Raw genomic sequence first — 18953 nt, forward strand, 5'->3', positions numbered from 1 at the left:
AGGGATGGCTCATTCAGGGTTTGTGGTCATAAATTTAATGTGAAACCAATCAACCAATTCTATAATTTTCTTCTAGCCCCTTTGAGTTGCACCATTCCCAGCACAGAGAAAGCATTTAGCTGGATTCATCCAACATTGTACTTTTGTGAGGTGAATACAATGATTGGAGACTGGAGGAAAGAAATGAAGGGTATTAGCAAGAGAATGAAGGGTCATAAAGGGAATTTAAGACGGGAATTAAGAAGGGACTAAAAGCTGGAGTAATGCCCAGGGTGTTGTGAAGGGGATTTTATCCATTCAGTTTACTCAGTCACATAACAATTGAGCTCCTGCTATGTGCCCAACCTAGTTGTAGGCTCTGTGGATATAATGTATTTATGAACAACACTGACCAAGTCTTCTCACAGAGTAGGGTGACATGGACAATAAAGAATTAAAACCATAAGTGTAATTTAAAGTCAGATATTTCTAAGGGCTATGGAGAAACTTAGGGTAGGGAGATAGAGAGCAACAAGTGGAAGAGGAGAGAGGTGGTGATTGGAGAGCCCTTCCCAGGTGCCGTCCTGGGAAGAGAATCTGCTCCAGTGAAATTGAGCAAAGACCTGAATGTAACAAGGGAGCAAGCCTTAAAAGAGCTGTGAGGGGAGTAGCATGCAAGGCTGAGGGGTCAGTGAGTGCTTTTCTGTCTTTAAATGCCATTAGTAGTTGAATACTAATGCAAAAGAGGCCGTGATAAGCAAGGTTTTTCTTTCCTCCCTTATTGTATTTTTAATTGCTGTTCTCATGACACCATGTCACAGCTGGTTTAAGCAAGTAGGTGTTGTGCAAAGGTCATTAAAGTGAGCAATCAGTTCAGTCAAAAGTCTCATGTAAGTAAACCAAATGTTTACAATAAATACAAATAGACCTTATATGATCTCTTAATGTCCAGTTTGGCCCTTCATTCTCCAGTGCCCAGCATTGGAATACCACCCATTCCAACTAGTGGTAAGATCTAGCTGATGTTCATTGAATACATATTCATGCCTACTTACAAGTTAACACTCAGAAACACACTTTTTCCCAAAAGTTCTTCTAAAGGAAAAGTTTGAACGCAAATCCAAGGTCTCTTCCTTGTGTCTTGAGAAAGTGTGAACTTTACATGGCTTTGTAAAAAAGTTGGAATTCACAAAGCATTGAAATTTATCCCTATAAAGTACATAATCTATGATTTTCGAGTGTTTACAAAATTGTACAACCATCACCATTACCTAATTCCAGAATATTTTTATCACCCTTAAAATAAACCTTGGCCAGTACACTGGCTCGCACCTGTAATTTCCAACACTATGGGACACCAAGGCAGGTGGATCATGAGGCCAAAAGATCGAGACCATCCTGGCCAACATGATGAAATCCCATTTCTACTAAAAATACAAAAATTAGCTCAGCATGGTGGCACACGCCTGTAGTCCCAGCTACTCAGGACACTGAGGCAAGAGAATCACTCGCACCTGGGAGGTGGAGGTTGCAGTGAGCCAAGATCGCACCACTGCACTCCGGCCTATTCTGGACATTTTATATAAGTGGAATCATACAATATATGTCCTTTTTGTCTAATTCTTTCACTTAGCATGTTTTCAAAGTTCATGTTGTGGCAGGTGTCAGTACTTTATTCCTTTTTATAGCTGAATAATATCCTATTATGTGACAATTCCATGTCTTGTTTATCCATTCATCAGTTGATGGGCATTTGGATTGTCACCACTTTTAGGCTATTATGAATAATGCTACTATGGCATTTGTGCATATGTTTATGTGGACATAAATTTTCAACTTTCTTAGATACATATGTACAAGTTTAAATGGCTTTATAAAGGTTTTTAAAATGTTTTATTTTAATACTTCATACTTAACTGCATAATATATGTTTTAAAAGAATACATTGTCATTACATTATTTGCTTAGGCTACTAGTTGAATTATTTAACTTTTTCCCAGAAATCTAAGTACCATGGGGCTTTCAGGAAGGTGTTACCTGTGTCCTATGGCTCTGCAGCCCCCTCACTCACTGCTTGCTGCAAGGGTGGGGGCTGCTGTTTCAGTACCATTCTGATGGGGCACTGGGAATGCAACTCTGAACAGGTGCTGGCTTGTCTTTTCATCAGTAAATACTGCTTCTTCCTTGAGCTGGATATCTTAACTGCCAGTTCATTCTCAGACTGCTAAAGTTTACTTTGTCTCTGTTGTCTGAGTTTAAAATCATAAAACAAAAAATAAATATAATTCATGTAGGTGACATTTGCAAATAGAAGTTTAGAAAAAATGTTTTCAGAGTCTTTTTTTTTTTTTTTTTTTGAGACGGAGTTTCGCACTTGTTACCCAGGCTGGAGTGCAATGGCGCGATCTCGGCTCATGGCAACCTCCGCCTCCTGGGTTCAGGCAATTCTCCTGCCTCAGCCTCCTGAGTAGCTGGGATTACAGGCACGCGCCACCATGCCCAGCTAATTTTTTGTATATTTTTTAGTAGAGACGGGGTTTCACCATGTTGACGAGGATGGTCTCGATCTCCTGACCTCGTGATCCACCCGCCTCGGCCTCCCAAAGTGCTGGGATTACAGGCTTGAGCCACTGTGCCCGGCCGTTTTCAGAGTCTTATAGGGAAAAGTTGACTGTCAACATTGTGCCTTTTGAAATAAATGAATATAATTCCAGCAAATTTTAATTCACAGAGACAGGGGCAGGAAATGGAATAAAGAAATACTGTCACTTCTCTTTTATGCATGAGGAAGAAAGAATTATCGGCATTTGTAAACACTCAGTCATAGATAAAAATCAGATGTTTCTATTAATTTCCCCTAACAGTCAGCCTTGTTTCTTTTCATCATATTCTAGCATTTATATATCAGTAGTTTAAAAAACGGGTACAAGCATAAAGCATAATTGTGTTATTCAAGCATGGCCAAATTATGCAATGGATTATGCAGTTGGCTCTCCTAAATGTCATGCTGGATATAGTTTATCCCTCTCACAGTGAGTCAGAAGCGGGAATGGGTTCATTCACTATTTCCAGAAAGCAGCTTACCACCAGCAGGTGTTGTAACTGGTGGGAAAGGGTAGGATGAGAATGCACACTTATTTAGGGATCTCAGAAATGTACCCTTTGGTACTTCCATAGGGCTACGTGAGGCCACAGGCAGCTGAGAGTGTTGGCAGTACCTGCAGCTACTCCCCAGCTTAGAAGAAGCTTCCAATCCCCTATGTGTCTGGGAATGTTTGTCCCTAGCACCAACCTGAGAACAGGTGCTGTGTACTGCTTTGTCATCCACGCATGAGTCTCAGCTTTGCCACTGTCTGTGTGATATTGGACACATCACCCCAGGATCCAAGTCCCTCATCTGTAAAATCAGGACGGCAGACTAGTTGACCTTTAAAAAACTCTTTTGACTTTAAAATGCGATGGCTCCACAACTTAGTGGTTTAAGATGCCAAGTATAGTGTATTGGAGATGAATAACATACAACAGTTATAAGAGCTCAGGCCCTAAAGTTATACAGAACAAACTTTGAGTCCTGTGTGACCTTGGGCAAGTTAACTGAATTTCTGTAAGCCTGTGTTGTGTTAACCTTAAAGGGGAGATGACGATGATAGTTCCTAGCTCGTAGGACTATTGGGGGTAAAAACGGCATTATAAATGCAGAGGCTTTAGCAGTGCCTGATACATCATAAGATTCAATCTTTATTTATAATAAGTAGTGTTGTTACTTTCTTTAGGGACATTTTATCCTAATAATATATTGTTCCCTTTAGAAATAAGTGAATATAATTTCAGCAAATTTTAGTAATATTATAAAGTATATAGACTAAAATTATATTTAAAAGATTATGATGAATTAGCCATAGACTAAACTTTAAAAAATGTATGATTTAGATTACTGAATGGCAGGAATATTGGGGAAGAAATGGGATACAGAGAATTATGGAATAAGCAAAAAAATCTGACTTTCTCTTTAGCCTTCTCGTTGTCTACAATTTTCCTTTTATTTATTCCTTTCCCATCTTAATTTGGAGATGGATTCATCTATGGAAAGTTTATCCAAGTTAATGGCTATTTGGAAGTGAGGCTCTGCATTATTGAAACAACAAAACTAACAAGATTACTGTCATTTCTGTTTATTGTGTAGTAATACAAACTAATAAATCTATACAGTTCTGCCTCAGCTGCCGCCTTGTAATTGCTGCCGTTATTTTGGCAAATGTTTTGGTGTGAACTAAGGACTTAGAGGTTTAATAATTCTGGAAACTGATACGCATATATTCTTCCACAGGGTATTAATACAAAACTATCACTATTTAATACTTGTTTGCTAGATTATCTGAAGGAATTTGTTTAAGGTCAAGTATGTAGAGTTAGAACCCATCTGTAAAATGTGGGGAACATTGGCAACTTTAAGTTTGTTGGTTGAGATTTTGGAGATTTAACTATTCACTTCTCAAAACGAGCAAGCTGTCTGGAGTGGATATGTATGGAATAAAATGATACAATAGTGCAGATAAGATTTATAAGATCACCTCTGAATAGATACACTGTATATCTCCCACCTCCTCCATCACCATCTGATCTTACTTTACTGTTGTATATGACCAATGAGAGGAAAACTTTTTGACCCCTTACTCCAGTTTCACCAGCTTCTAATGTGAACAACTCAATCCAGAAATGCTCTCTCTTAAAAATTTCTTTTCACTTCCTTGTAATTTTTGGTTAGGGTAAATGTTTTTTTAATCCCTAATGTTTTCTTTATACTTCTTTTATAGGAGGCCAGTTGTAAGAACTCCCTGCCCATCCTTTTAACAAGAGGCTTAGAAAGAGACATGCCAAAACCGCCTCCAAAAACCAAGGTAAACTATGTTCGCTCTTTAGGCGACCATGTGAAATCTTTAGCATGGTTCTTGGTTTTTGTTGTTGTTGTTTGTTTGTTTGTTTGTTTGTTTGTTTGTTTGTTTGTTTGTTCTGAGACAGAGTCTTGCTTTTTCGTCCAAGCTGAAGTGCAGTGGCACAATCTTGGCTCACTGCAACCTCCGCCTCCCGGGTTTAGGCAGTTCTCCTGGCTCAGCCTCTGGAGTAGCTGGGACTACAGGCACGCACCGCCATGCTCAGCTAATTTTTGTATGTTTAGTGGAGGACAGGGTTTTGCCATGATGGCCAGTCTGGTCTCAAACTCCTGACCTCAGGTGATCTGCCTGCCTTGGCTTCCCAAATTGCTGGGATTACAGGCATGAGCCACCCCACCCAGCCAGCATGGTTCTTTATGCTTCACAATTTCCATGCTCTGTTGCTTGCGTTTCCTTCAGCCATTTTGGTTTTTTATTTGTTTCTTTGCTTTTTCTGGGAAGTAGGCATGGGGGAGTGTTGGGAGATCTGATGATATAAAAGTACTTTTTGTGTAGTACATTTAATCCATGGTCGTATTCAACCAAAAATTCTTAGGATACAACTATTATTTAACAGACAGTGCTAATTTTTAGTAGATAGCTTTACTTCTGCTTAGTAACAATTGTTTCTACAAGACTGTGCCTTTTGCAGGAACATGGTTGGAACTGGAGGCTATTATGCTTAGCAAACTAATGCAGGAACAGAAACCCAAATGCCACATTCTCACTCATAAGTGGGAGCTAAGTGATAAGAACTTCTGAACACAGAGTAGGAAACAACAGACACTAGGGTCTATTTGAGGGTGGACGGTGAGAAGAGGGAGAGGAGCAGAAAAGATAACTGTTGAGTACTGGGCTTAATACCTGGGTGATGTAAAAATATGTACAACAAACACCCATGACACGAGTTTACCTATGTAGCCTTCACATGTACCCCCAAAGGTAAAATAAAAAAAATTTTTTAAAGAAATATATAAAAAGTAAAATGCCAAAAAGTTCACTATTCAAAAACGAAAAGGACCAGCCTGGCTAACATGGTGAAACCCCATCTCTACTACAAATACAAAAAAATTAGCTGGGCTTGGGTGGCATACACCTGTAATCCCAGCTACTTGAGAGGCTGAGGCACAAGAATTGCTTGAACCCAGAAGGCAGAGGTTTCAGTGAGCCAAGACCATGCCTTTGCACTCCAACCTGGGCAAGAATGAGGAATAGGAGAGGAGAGGGAGAGGAGAGGGAAGGGGAGAGGGGGCGAGAAAAGGGCAAAGAGAGGAGAGGGGAGGAGATGAGATGGGAGGGGAGTGGAGGGGAGGGCTGGGCTTTCTAGCCTCCAACATAGGAAATAGTCAAGGGCAATAGATCTTTCTAGAAATGCATGAGATTTCATTTTCCCTTCTGGGGCTAAAGTGTTCAGCTGTAATTTTTAAAAACATGAAAATCACTTTATTGATGTTTCATAATTATGAAGTAACACATAATCAATGGAAAGTATTTACATAAATTTTAACAAAAAATAAGATTATAGTTATGATAGAATAAAGGCATTAATGTATAACATTTTGTTTCCCTTAGTAAGAAAAAGATCCAAAATGCACATAGTTGTTTTGCCAGTGAAAAGAAACACTTCTTATTTTCTTCAGCTTTTATTTACGTTCAGGGGTACATGTGCAAGATGTGCAGACTTGTGCCATGGATAAACGTGCGCCTTGATGGTTTGCTACACAGATCTCCTCCCATCACGTAGACATTAAGCCCAGCATCCATTAGCTATTCCTGATGCTGTCTCTCTCCCAACACCACCCCACAGACAGGTCCCAGTGTGTGTTGTTCCCCTCCCTGTTTCCATGAGGTCTCATGATTCAGCTCCCATTTTTAAGTGGGAACATGCAGTGTTTGGTTTTCTGTTCCTGCATTAGTTTGCTGAGAATAGCAGTTTCCAGTTCCATCCATGTCCCTAAAAAGGACGTGATCTTGTTCTTTTTTATGGCTGCATAGTATTCCGTGGTGTATGTGTACCACATTTTCTTTATCAGGTCTAACATTGATGGGCATTTGGGGTGATGCCATGTCTTTGATACTGGAATAGAACTGCAGTGAACATACGTGTGCATGTATTGTTATAATAGAATGATTTCTATTCTTTTGGGTATATACCCAGTAATGGGATTGCTGGGTCAAATGGTATTTATGGTTCTAGTTCTTTGAGGAATAACCATATTGTCTTCCACGGTGGTTGAACTAATTTACACTTCTACCAACAGTGTAAAAGTGTTTCTTTTTCTCTGCAACCTCACCAGCATCTCTTCTTTCTTGACTTTTTAATAATAGCCATTCTGACTGTCATGAGATGGTATCTCATTGTGGTTTTGATTTGCATTTGTCTTATGATCAGTGAAGTTGAGCTTATTTTCCTGTTTCTTGACCACATAAATGTCTTCTTTTGAGAAGTGTCTGTTCATGTCCTTTGCCCACTTTTTAATGGGATTTCTTTTTCTTGTAAATTTGTTTAAGTTCTTGTTGACTTAATATTAGACCTTCATTAGATGGATAAGTTGCAAATATTTTCTACCATTCTGTAGGTTGTCTGTTCACTCTGGTGACAGTTTCTTTTGTTGTGCAAAAGCTTTTTGGTTTAATTAGATCCCATTTGTCAATTTTTGCTTTTGTTTCAATTGCTTATGGTATTTTCATCATGAAATCTTTGCCCATGCATATGTCCTGAATGGTATTGCCTACAATTTTCTCGTAAAATTTTTGCAGCACACAAATGTAAAACCCAAAACTATTAACATTCTAGAAATATTTAATTCATTTTAAATTAATTTTTGTATAAAGTGTAAGGAAGGGGTCCAGCTTCAGTTTTCTGCATATGGCTAGCCAGTTCTCTCAGCACCATTTATTAGAGAATCATTTTCCCATTGTTTGCTTTTGTCAGTTTGGTCAAAGATCAGATAATTGTAAGTGCGCAGTCTTGTTTCTAAGTTCTCTATTCTATTCCATTGGTCTATGTGTCCGTTCTTGTGCCAGTACCATGCTGTTTTGGTTATTGTGGTCTTGTACTATAGTTTGAAGTCAGGTAGCATGATACCTCCAGCTTTGTTATTTTTGCTTAGGATTTTTTTGTATGTTTTGGTTCTTTTTTGTTTCTATATGAATTTTACAATTGTTTTCTAGTTCTGTGAAGAATGTCAATGGTAGTTTAATGGGAGTAGCATTGAATCTAGAAATATTTTGAGCAGTGTGTCTATTTTCATGATACTGATTCTTCCTATCCATGAGCATGGAATGTTTATATTTGTTTGTGTCCTCTCTGATTTCTTTGAGCAGTGATTTGTAGTTCCTTTTGAAGAGGTCCTTCACTTCCATTGTTAGCTGTATTCTTAGGCATTTTATTCTTTTTATAGTAATCGTGAATGGGAGTTCATTCATGATTTGGCTCTGTTGTTGGTGAATAGGAATACTATGATTTTTGCACATTGCTTTTTTATCCTGAGACTTTGCTGAAGTTGCTTATCAGCTTAAGAAGCTTTTTGGGTGAAATGATGGGATTTTCTGGATATAGAAGTATGTCAACTGCAAATAGGGATAGTTTGACTTTCCCTCTTTATATTCAAATGCTCTTTATTTTTTTCTCTTGCCAGATTGCCCTGACCGAAACTTCTAATATTATATTGAATAGGAGTGATGAGAGAGGGCATCCTTGTCTTGTGTCAGTTTTCAAGAAGAACACTTCCAGCTTTTGCTTATTCAGTATATTGGCTGTGGGTTTATCATATATAGTTCTTATTATTTTGAGGTATATTCCTTCAATACTTATTTTATTAAGAGTTTTTAACATGAAGTATGTTGAATTTTATCAAAGGTCTCTTCTGCATCTATTGAGATAATCATGTGGTTTTTGTTGTTGTTACTGTTTGTTTGTATTTTGTCTTTAGTACTGTTTATGTGATGAATCACATTTACTGATTTGCATATGTTGAACCAACCTTGCATCCCAGGGATGAAGCTGACTTGATGGTGCATATGCTTTTTGATGTGTTGCTGGATTTGGTTTGCTAGTGTTTTATTGACAATTTTTGCATTGCTGTTCATCAGGGATATTGGCCTGAAGTTTTCTTTTTTTGTTGTATCTCAACGAGGTTTTCATATCAGGATGATGCTGGCCTCATAGAATGAGTTAGGGAGGAATCCCTCCTTTTCAATTTTTTGGAATAGTTTCAGAAGCTCTTCTTTGTACCTCTGGTAGAATTCTGCTGTGAATCTTTCTTGTCCTGGGCTCTTTTTGGTTGTAGGCCATTTCTTACACCTCAATTTTAGAACTCATTATTTGTCTATTCAGAAATTCAACTTCATCCTGGTTCAGTCTTGGGAGGGTGTATGTGTCTAGAAATTTATCCATTTCTTCTAGATTTTCTAGTTTATATGCATACAGGTGTTTATAGTATTATCTTATGACTATATTTCTGTGGGGTCAGTGGTGATATCCCCCTTATTATTTCTGATTGTCTATTTGATTCTTCTTTCTTTTATTCTTTATTAGTCTAGCTAGTGGTCTAATTTTTTTTTTAAGCAGCTCCTGGATTTGTTAATTTTTTGAAGAGTTTTTCATGTCTCTGTCTCCTTCAGTTCCACTCTTGTCTTCTGCTTGCTGTGGGGTTTGTTTGCTCTTGGTTCTCTAGTTCTTTTCGTTGTGATGTTAGGCATTTGGTGCTGTAAATTTCCCTCTTAACACTGCTTTAGCTGAGTCCCAAAGATTCTGATAGATTGTTTCTTTCTTCTTATTAGTTTCAAGTAACTTACTGATTTCTGCTTTAATTTCATTACTTACCCAAGTGTCATTCAGGAGCAGGTTGTTCAATTTCCATGTAGTTGTGTGGTTTTGAGTGAATTTCTTAATCTTGAGTTCTAATTTGATCGTACTGTGGTCCGAGAGACTATTTGTTATGATTTCAGTTCCTCTGCATTTGTTGAGGAGTGTTTTACTTTCGATTATGTGGTCAATATTAGAGTAAGTGCTGTGTGGCGATAAGAAGAATATATATTTTGTTGTTTCTGGGTGGAGAGTTCTGTAGGTATCTATCAGGTCTGCGTGATCCAGAGTTGAGTTCGGGTCTTGAATATCTTTGTTAATTTTTTGCCTAGATAATCTAATATTTTCAATGGGGTTTTAAAGTCTCCCACTATTATTGTGTGGGAGTCTAAGTCTCTTTGTAGGTCTCAAAGGACTTGATTTAGGAATCTGGGTGCTCCTTTATTTGGGTGCATATATATTTAAGATAGTTAGCTCTACCTATTGAAATGAACTGTTTTCCATTATGTAATGCCCTTCTTTGTCTTTTTTAAATCTTTGTTGGTTTAAAGCCTATTTTGTCAGAAACTAGGATAGCAATGCCTGCCTTTTCTGTTTTCCATTTGCTTGGTAAATTTTCCTCCATCCCTTTGTTTTGAGCCTATGTGTATCTTTGACAGGAGTCGGGTCTGTTGAAGACAGGATAATGATGGGTCTTGACTCTGTCCAGGTTGCCATTCTGTGTTGTTTAATTGGGACGGTTAGCCCATTTACATTTAAGGTTAGTATTGTTATGTGTGAATTCAATCCTATCATCATGATGCTAGCTGGTTATTTTACAGATTTGTTCATGTGAATGCTTTATAGAATCACTTATCTATGTCCTTCGGTGTGTTTTTGTAGTGGCTGGTAACAGATTTTCTTTTCTATATTTAGTGCTTCCTTCAGGAGGTCTTGCAAGGCAAGCCTGGTGGTGACAAATACCTTCAGCATTTGCTTGTCTGCAAAGCATCTTATATCTCCCTTGCTTATGAAGCTTAGTTTAACCAGATATGAAATTCTGGGTTGGAAATTCTTTTCTTTAAGCAGCTACCTAATTTCTCTGGCTTATTAGAGTTTCCACTGAGAGGTCCACCCATTAGTCTGATAGGCTTCCCTCTGTAAGTGACCTGGCCTTTCTCCCTGGATGCCCTTAACATTTTTTCTTTCATTTTGACCTTAGAGGATCTGATGATTATGTGTCTTGGGATTGATCTTCTCATGCAGTATCATACTGGAGTTCTCTGTATTTCCTGAATTTGAATGTTGGCCTGTCTTGCTAGGTTGGGGAAGTTCTGGATGATGCATGTTTTTCAGCATATGAAGTATGTTTTCCAACTTGATTCCATTCTCCTTATCTCGTTCAGTTACCCCAATCTGTCATAGGTTCATTCTCTTTACATAATCCCATATTTCTCAGAGGTTTTGTTTATTTATTTTCATTCTTTTTTCTGTATTCTTGTCTGCCTATCTTATTTCAGAAAGGGAATCTTTAAGCTCTGATATTCTTTCCTCCACTTGGTTTATTCTGCCATTAATACTTGTGATTGCATTGTGAATTTCTTGTATTGAGTTTTTCAGCTCTATCAGGTCAGTTATGTTCCTCTCTAACCTGGCTATTCTGGCTGTCAGCTCCTGTCTTGTTTTATTATGATTCTTAGCTTCTTTGCATGGGTTACAACATGCTCCTTTAGCTTTGTGAAGTTCTTTATTACCCATCTTCTGAAACTTGCTTCTGTCAATTCAGTCATCTCAGCCTCCACCCAGTTCTGTGCCTTTACTGGAGAGGTGTTGCAGTCATTTGGAGAAGAGACACTCTAGCTTTTTGAGTTTTCAGCATAGAAAAACTTCTTTAATGCAAAATGTTTGATGAGAATTTGATCATTTATTTGTCCATGCAGAAAAGTAATTGTATTAGTTTATAGCCTCTTACTTTTTGAATCTTTAATCTTTTCATTTGAATAGAATGCCTGCTTTCTTAGTATATATTAATACTCCTAATGAGCCACCATGACATTTATTTATTTTATTTCCATAGGTTTTGGGGGAACAGGTGGTATTGGGTTACATGAGTAAGTTCTTTAATGGTGATTTGTAAGATTTTGGTGTATCCATCACCCAAGCACTATATACAACCCAATTTGTAGCCTTTTATCCCTCAACTCCTTCTCACCCTTTCCCCACAAGTCCCCAAAATCCATCGTATTAGTTCTATGCCTTTGTATCCTCAGAGTTTAGCTTCCACTTATGTATGAGAACATACAGTGTTTGGTTTTTCATTACTGAGTTACTTCACTTAGAATAATAGTCTCCAATCTCATCCAGGTTGCTGTGAATGCCATTAATTCATTCCTTTTTATGTCTGAATAGTGTTCCATCATATATATATATGTGTGTGTGTGTGTGTGAGTGTATACATATACACACACACACATATACATACATACACACATACCCCGTTTCTTTGTCCACTCACTGATGGGCATTTTGGCTACTTCCATATTTTTGCAATTGTGAATCATGCTGTTGTAAACATGCATGTGAAAGTATCTGTTTTGTATAATGGCTTCTTTTCCTTTGGATAGACACCCAGTAGTGGGATTGCTGGATCAGATGGTAGTTCTACTTTTAGTTCTTTAAGGAATCACCACACTGTTTTCTGTAGTGGTTTTACTAGTTTACATTCCCACCAGCAGTGTAGAAGTGTTCCCTTTTTACTACATCCATGCCAATATCTATAATTTTTTTATTATTAGCCACCATGATATTTATAGAGCTACTTTTTTCCAATTCTAAGACAACATATTCTTCAAACATTTTTGAATTCACTGCAGGCAAAGTTTTAAAAACTGTATTTTCTGATTTTAATAGAAAATAACTAAAAAAAATAATTGTAGTTTTATTTTCAAAGACAATTCGAGAGCAACATTGAGCTATTATTTAGTGTTTAACTTATGGCAAGAGTGTATGGTTTATTTTTAAAGAAATAAAACTGTCTTTTTTTATAAAACTTATTCTGCTTTGATTCTTTTCTAGAAAATTATTTCAACTCTCTGTTAAGATGTCTTTTCTTGACTCAAACTATTTTTGTGTCTTTTTTTACTGAAATACTTGCATGTCCAAACTTACAGATGATTAATTCAAATGTATGGTAGAAATTTGATTTATTATACACTTAGTAAACATTCAATATCAAAAATATACTAACTAAACAAATTCATTTTGGAAAAAATCATGTGTGATTTGAAGAACATTTTTAGATAGCATTTGCTTATTAACTCTATATGTATTGACTACTTTGAGGTAATGAGACCTTAAATGAATCACTTCTAAAATAAAATATACTCTTGAAACTGGCCATAAAAATGTTTTGAAGCAATTCTATTACTCTCATAAATTAGTCTCATTTGTAACATGTTAGTTTTTTATATAAAGAATCATAATTAATATGCACTTATTGTCCTCCCTTTCATCTATCTGGCCGTATGGTTTGTGACCAACTAATTCAATAGAGAAATTACTTCATTGGTTAAGCTTTGGTTTGTGACTTTGGCTTCTTTGTGGCCTTACATGTATGAGTTAAAGTTTACATGAGCAAACTAAACTCCACTTAGTTTGGGGTAATTATCTTTGTAATTTCAAATCTCAGAAATGAGGCAGAGCATGTGAACTATAAGAGATTATTAAGGTACTAACTCTGTCACCAAGATTTTATCTTAAAATCTTTTTTCCTCCAGTTGATCTTTGAAAGCTAAAACTGAGAACACCTTCAAAATATGGTTAGTGTGTTCTTTCTAGGGTGACTTAGTGAGCTGTGAGAGTGATGCATATCCTTGGTATTAATGGTACTCCATTTGGCCTCCATTGCTGTCTTCCTCAGACATCTCTAGTTACAGCTGTATTTGCTTTGGACAGCTAACTATTACTGATCCCTGTATGGGCTAGAGATGTAAAATGGTAATCCAGAAATGGCTTATGTCCATTAGCTCTGAAAATGTCTCTCTCATCTAAGCCATCTGTCTGTACGTGTGTTCCCTCTGCCAGCTGGTGTCTCTGCTCTTGAGAGATGAGAAGTGTTATATTTCTTTTCCTTAGGTAGGAAAGCCACATCTTAATTTGAGTCCAGGATGAAAAAGATGATACCTCTCTTACACAGTGCCATGACACTTCTGGACGAGTAATGATTCCCAGCCCTGCTAATTCAAAAACATACTTGTATAACTATTCCATGCCCAATACTGCATAGTCTATATATGCCAACAAATAATTGGAATGGATGACACAGAAAAGAACATCAAATAGATTTTTAGATAAAAAGGTATAGAATGCGGAAAGAGACAGCTCCTTGTAACTTAGTATAGTTGTTAGGAGAGGAGACAAAGTCTTCTTCTACCAGACACAGGTGCTATGGCTCTAAATAAACCTTATAACCCCTTTTCTTTGCTCACTATATAAACCCTGAAGAGGATCCAAAGAACTGAGGGAAGAAAACAATCTTCCTTCTCTTTTCCCTTAGGGTATGCTCTAGACTTCACACTATAGTTGCTGCGTTCTTAACCTTATCAAAAAACTCAAGATAGGTTGTTGTCTGAGGATAAATATCAGATTTATTCAGTGCTAGGATGAAAGTATAAAATAGTAATCTATTTCCATTTTGGCTTTTATCAGGGGATAAAAAAATATACTGATAAAAATTTAAATTATAAGCACATGATAGTTTTGGTTATTGGATTCTCCTAATGCTTTCATAGGTGTTTCTTTTATTCAACAGAGTCATATTAACTATAAGATGTGAGCTAAAGATAATGTAGTTGTCAAGCAAACAGGTAGTAGAAGCAACTATTAATTTGTTTTGCTTTTCAAAGGTTTATGTTTCCAGGAACCATGAAGAGATTTTATTCAATAATGAGATGAGATGTCACAGTTATCTTTTCTTAAATGTTTTTTAAAATGCCTGTGCAAAGTAAACCAGTTACTTAAAATAATATAAGGTTTTGAGAAAATTTTGGACCATATCATTTTTCAATGCATAGTTTACAAAATGACTTAATAAACATTGAATTTTACCAAGTTTTCAAGTTATTTTAAAATCAGTATTAGTGAGCATGCATACATTTTATATTTCTTTCATTAACATATACATTATAATTAGTATTCTGTTTTTTCCAGTTACCATTATTTATATTATGGGTTTCCATGCATCAAACTAGTTTGTATGCTTATTGTTTTAGTAAAAGTAATAGTCATAGTAGTAATAGAAATAGCGGTGATAATGATAACTAGTATCAGTCAAGTGCCAAGCATTGTACCAACTACTTAATGTATTTTATCTCATCTAATCACAATATTTCATGTGTTGTCATATCATATTTAGTCATTTTGAATATTTAAGACTCTAATTTATCATTAGTATAAAAAGCAACTATAGAAGTGCTATAATAAAGAATAACTTTTGAATATGGAATAGTATTTTCTTAGATTTTATTATCTGTATTACAATTAAAGGATATGAGTAGCTTTAGAATTAAAGGGTGTGACTAATCTATCCTAATATACCATCTTTCCTCTCTCAAAGTAACACTATTTAAAAATTAAATTAGGCCAGGTGCAGTGGCTCATGCCTGTAATTCCAGCACCATAGGAGGCTGAGGTGGGTGGATCATTTGAGGCCAGGTGTTCTAGACCAGCTTGGCCAACTTGGCAAAACTGTGTCTCTACTCAAAATCCAAAAATTAGGCATGGTGGCCCATGCCTGTAATCTCAGCTACTCAGGAGGCTGAGACACTAGAATTGCTTGAATCTGGGAGGCAGAGGTTGCGGTGACCCAAGATCTCTATTGCACTCCTGCCTGGGTGACAGAATGAGACTCTGTCTCAAAATATAAAAATAGGTTAAAATTAATACTTACCATTTTCATGCCTATTATAGGAGCATTGCATATCTATATATCTATATGTAATATATGTTATAGTTTTACAGGTTTTAAAACATTGTATAAAAATAGTACACAGTGTACTGTGACTTCCTTTTTTTTCTATTCAAAATGCTGTCAATGTTAACTTTCAGTAAAAATATGGTTGTTATTCTAATTTTTCTCCAATACTTAGATTGTCTCCAACATTTAAGTCGCTTCCAATATTTTGCTATTACAAACATTTTTAAGTGACTAATTTTCACATTACTCATCCTATGCACATGTGGAAATATTAGATCATCAGCATGTGCATCTTTAACTTGTCAGGTAATTACAAATGCTCTCTTAGGATGTTGCATCAACTTACATGCTAACATCCGTATATGATTGCTTCCATTTTTCACTTCCTCACCAGTCCTTGGTAATAGGAGTTTTTGTTGTTACTGTTTTTCCTCAGGCTTTAAGATGCGTCTTGCTATTGCCTTAATTTGAATTGCTCTAGTTTCTAGTTGTGCCAGAGACACTGAATATCCAAGTGTTTCCCAGCCCTTTGTAGTTAGGTGGGGCCGGTCAACTACTTTTAGTGTTACTTCAGGAGCAGAGAATTCAAAAGAGTATGCATAACTCTTGAACTGGATCTTATTGTACAGCAGCTGCACAGTGCAGCATGGACCTTTTAGTTTCTTTGCAAAGCAGAGCCCCCTGTCATCCTGCATTGGATCTGTGTCATGACCAAAAATAAACCTGTTTTGTGAAGCTACTGAGATTTGGGGTTTAATTTGTAACTTTATCATAATGAAGTCTATCCTGATTAATACAGATGGGCAGCTTTTCATATGTTTATGTTGTCCTGTGTTTATTAAGCTTTGATCGTATCTGTGATGATTAATTTGTGTGTTGCTTTGTTCTGTCATTGACAGTTTTACTATTGGATTATCACTTTTATTGATTTGTAAGAGTTTGCTTGTTAGCTATTATCAGTTGTGTGTATTCAAAGTACCTTTTGTCAGGTTTTTCTATATTCATATATTTACTATATTCATGTTAAATATAGTACCTTAAAATGTATAAAAGATTTTTTTAATGTAACCAAGTAAATCAATGTTACAGCAACTAAAAATAATGTAGTATCAGCAAAAAATAATAAGCATTGTTTATTCTTTTTCAAGGCTTTTATCATTTAACTTGTTTTCTTTCTTTTGGTTTGTCCTACTGTGTTGGTAGTGTGTTTAGTACAAGGTTAGGTAAAAGCAGTGATAGCATGCCTCCTTGACTTACTCCCTGATTTTAAGGGGAAATTTCTACATATGATTTTTAAATATGATCTTGACAAATAAAAAATAATTATTTTAGAATGCCAGACACTTAGTGGACCCTTAATAAGGACTTGAAATTATTCAACTGTTCCTTTTATTTTGTTTGAAAGTAGTTAGTGTCAGTATTTTTCTTGTTGTTGTTTCTTTCTTTTAGAAGATAGGATCTTGCTCTGTCTGTGGCCCGGGCTGGAGTGCAGCGGCTCAGTCTTGGCTCACAGAAACCTCAGCTTCCCGACTTTAAATGATACGCCTGCCTCAGCTTCCCAAGTAGCTTAGACTACAAGTGACCACCATACCCTGCTAATTGTTTTATTTTTTGTAAGGATGGGTTTTCCATCATTGCCCAGGTGTGTTTTAAACTCCTGGCTTTAAGCAATTCTCCCACTTTGGCCTCCCAGAGTTCTGGGATTACAGGCTAAGCCACTGTGCCCAGCCAGTGTGTTTTTATATCTGTTTTCCTTTATATATCTGCTTATTACTGGCTTTATGACATTTGCTGTATTTGGTAGGTATGCTTTATGATTTTAAGGAGGCTCTTTCATATCTGTAGTTTGCTAAGAGTTTTTGTCTTAAATTAGTTAAATTTTAGCAATGTTTTCTTCTGCATCTGTTAAGATAATTGTATGGCTTTTCTCTTTTACTCTTTTATCATGAGGAGTTTTATTGAGAGATTTTTCTAACCTTCAGCCAGTTTATCACTGGAATAAACCAGTTCTCAACCTGGCCTAGATACATATTTTTAAATGTCTTATGAGTTTTGAGTAGCTGATTTTTTTTTAATATGGTTGTATCCATGTTTCTAAGTATGTTTTGCTCTAAATACTTTTTAGGTATAAATGTTGTGTAGCCTAATAAAATGAATTGGAGAGAGTTCCTCTTCTTTCTTTCTTTTTCTTTTTTTTTTTAAAGAGAAAGAGAAAAGGGGGAGAGAGAACAGGAGTCTTGCTCTATTGCCCAGGCTGGAATGCAATCTAGAAATAGGTATTAAAAACCTCTTTTATTGCTGATGATTGTGCTTAACAGCGGAGACAGGAGGGAATAAGGAAAGAAAATAACAAACAGCCAACCAATATTTAGTTTAAATCTGTGAAATGCTGTGCAAGTGCTGAAGAGTGATTTGCTTCCATTTATGTGGTCACTTTCAAAATAGGTGTAATGTGATACTAAAAAAAAGTATGTTCTGTGGACCTGGGGTGAAGAATTCTATAAATATTCACTGAGTTTACTTGTTCCAGGTCTGAGTTCAAATCATAAATGTCTCTGTTAATTTTCTATCTCATTGATCTGTCGAATTAACAATGTGGTGTCAAATTCTCCTGTTATTAGTGTGGGACTCCAAGTCTCTTTATAAGTCATTGAAAACTTGTCTTATAAATCTGGGTGCCCCTATATTGGGTACATATATATTTATGATCATTGACTCCTATTGTTGCATTGATCTTTTTATCATTATGTAATGTCCTTCTTTGTTTCTTTGAGTCTTGGTTACTATGGTAGTCTATTTTGTCAGAGATGAAATTTACAACTCCTGTTTTTTTGTTTGTTTGTTTTGTTTTGTTTTTCTTTCCTCTCCATTTAATTGGTGAGTCTTCCTCCAACCTTTTGAGTCTTTGTGTGTCCTTGCTTATGAGATGGATCTGGATACAGAGTGCCGATGTGTTTTGACTTTTTATTCAGTTTGCGTGTCTGTGTCTTTGATTGGGGCATTTAATCCATTTAAATTTAGGATTAATATTGATATTTGTGAGTTTAATATTATCATTTAATGCTGGCTGGCTATTTTGCCCATTAGTTGATATAAATACTTCATTATGGAGATACTCTTTACCTTTTGGTAAGTTTTTGGGATGACTGATACTGGTTGTTGGTTGTTCCTTTCTGTGTGTAGTGCTTCTTTTTTTTTGGAAGGGAGGAAGGGAGGGAAGGAGGAAGGCAGGAAGGGAGGGAAGAAGGAAGGGAGGTAGGAAGGAAGGGATGAAGGAAGG

At 36.3% G+C, this 18953-nt stretch overlaps 1 protein-coding gene across 27 annotated transcripts in view; it reads left to right on the top strand.

The window, feature by feature from the left end:
• FAM13A (family with sequence similarity 13 member A) overlaps positions 1–18953 on the top strand; it is a 425230-nt gene that overhangs the window by 224467 nt on the left and 181810 nt on the right. For all 27 annotated transcript variants that reach the window (XM_078366841.1, XM_078366843.1, XM_078366849.1 and 24 more), the window contains one exon: positions 4794–4877. In XM_078366841.1, the coding sequence (XP_078222967.1) occupies positions 4794–4877 (84 nt within the window). The remainder of the gene's footprint in view (positions 1–4793; positions 4878–18953) is intronic.

Source organism: Callithrix jacchus, chromosome 3 (genome assembly GCF_049354715.1).
Source record: "Callithrix jacchus isolate 240 chromosome 3, calJac240_pri, whole genome shotgun sequence".
Classification (NCBI taxonomy): Eukaryota; Metazoa; Chordata; class Mammalia; order Primates; family Cebidae; genus Callithrix; species Callithrix jacchus.